This window comes from Olea europaea, unplaced genomic scaffold, assembly GCF_002742605.1.
Source record: "Olea europaea var. sylvestris unplaced genomic scaffold, O_europaea_v1 scaffold5998, whole genome shotgun sequence".
Lineage (NCBI taxonomy): Eukaryota > Viridiplantae > Streptophyta > Magnoliopsida > Lamiales > Oleaceae > Olea > Olea europaea.
The window spans coordinates 1-816 of NW_019264343.1; the positions used below are offsets into that span (position 1 = coordinate 1).

The 816-nt window shown below is 38.8% G+C and overlaps 1 protein-coding gene across 1 annotated transcript; it reads right to left on the reverse strand.

Annotated features, from left to right (window-relative positions):
• Positions 1-3: 3 nt before the first annotated feature.
• Positions 4-810, reverse strand: LOC111389516 (altered inheritance of mitochondria protein 32-like; the record flags this gene model as incomplete). Its single annotated transcript, XM_023014447.1, has 2 exons — positions 373-810; positions 4-280 (listed from the first exon to the last, which is right to left on the reverse strand). Coding segments are annotated over exons 1-2 (291 nt in total), but the record flags the coding sequence as incomplete, so codon positions are not given.
• Positions 811-816: the final 6 nt, after the last annotated feature.

Below are 816 nucleotides of genomic sequence, written 5' to 3' on the forward strand. Positions count from 1 at the left end.
ATTTGGCCCAAATATGATCACATTTCCTGCATACTTATGCCCTCCAATATGTGAACATGGGCTGACGGACACTTTACCTTGCAGACCACGAGACTCTATCTCAACTTTGAATCTGATAATCACAGAAGGTCCACAAATTCCGCATCGTTTATCCCTTGTACTATGGCAACATACAAAGATGTACCAACCTCTTAGAGCTTCTGGGCTTCCGGGCAACCACTCACCATCTTTAACAAACACTTCCTCAACAAATGTCTCGACATCAAAATGTGTTAATCTCCTGCAATTTATTTAAGATCAAATGCACTATGCATAAGAAAAGGCCATTTCTTAAAGGCTCTTAAGCCATTAAAAGATGAATAGCATTTTAACCTGTATCTTATCATGTCTGGAAAGATTAACACGTCACCATTTGATGTCTCAGTCCCATCATGTCCCTCACATATTGTTAAGCGGGTCTAGAAGGAAGAAAGGGTAAATGAAAGTTGAAACAATTGTAGCCCCGCCATCACCATGAAAAGATAATCAGTTATAAATTAGTTCAAAAGGCCAAAGCACTTGTGGGAGACAAACACAAAAAAGGTGTACACACACATGACCAGAAGGAAACTGATTCATACACCAGAATGCTTACTGACCATGCAGGCACAAAAAGTAAAAGTGTAATACTATCCTTACAAGTCTTGGCTAGGTTTAGAAGTTAAAAATAGAAAACCCACAGCTCCTCCCAGGAAAAGAAAGGGGTATAGAACTTGAAAGTAGTAGTTGTTTTGCATTATGCCAGATTAGGGACCATAAGTTACCAAAACAAAAAAA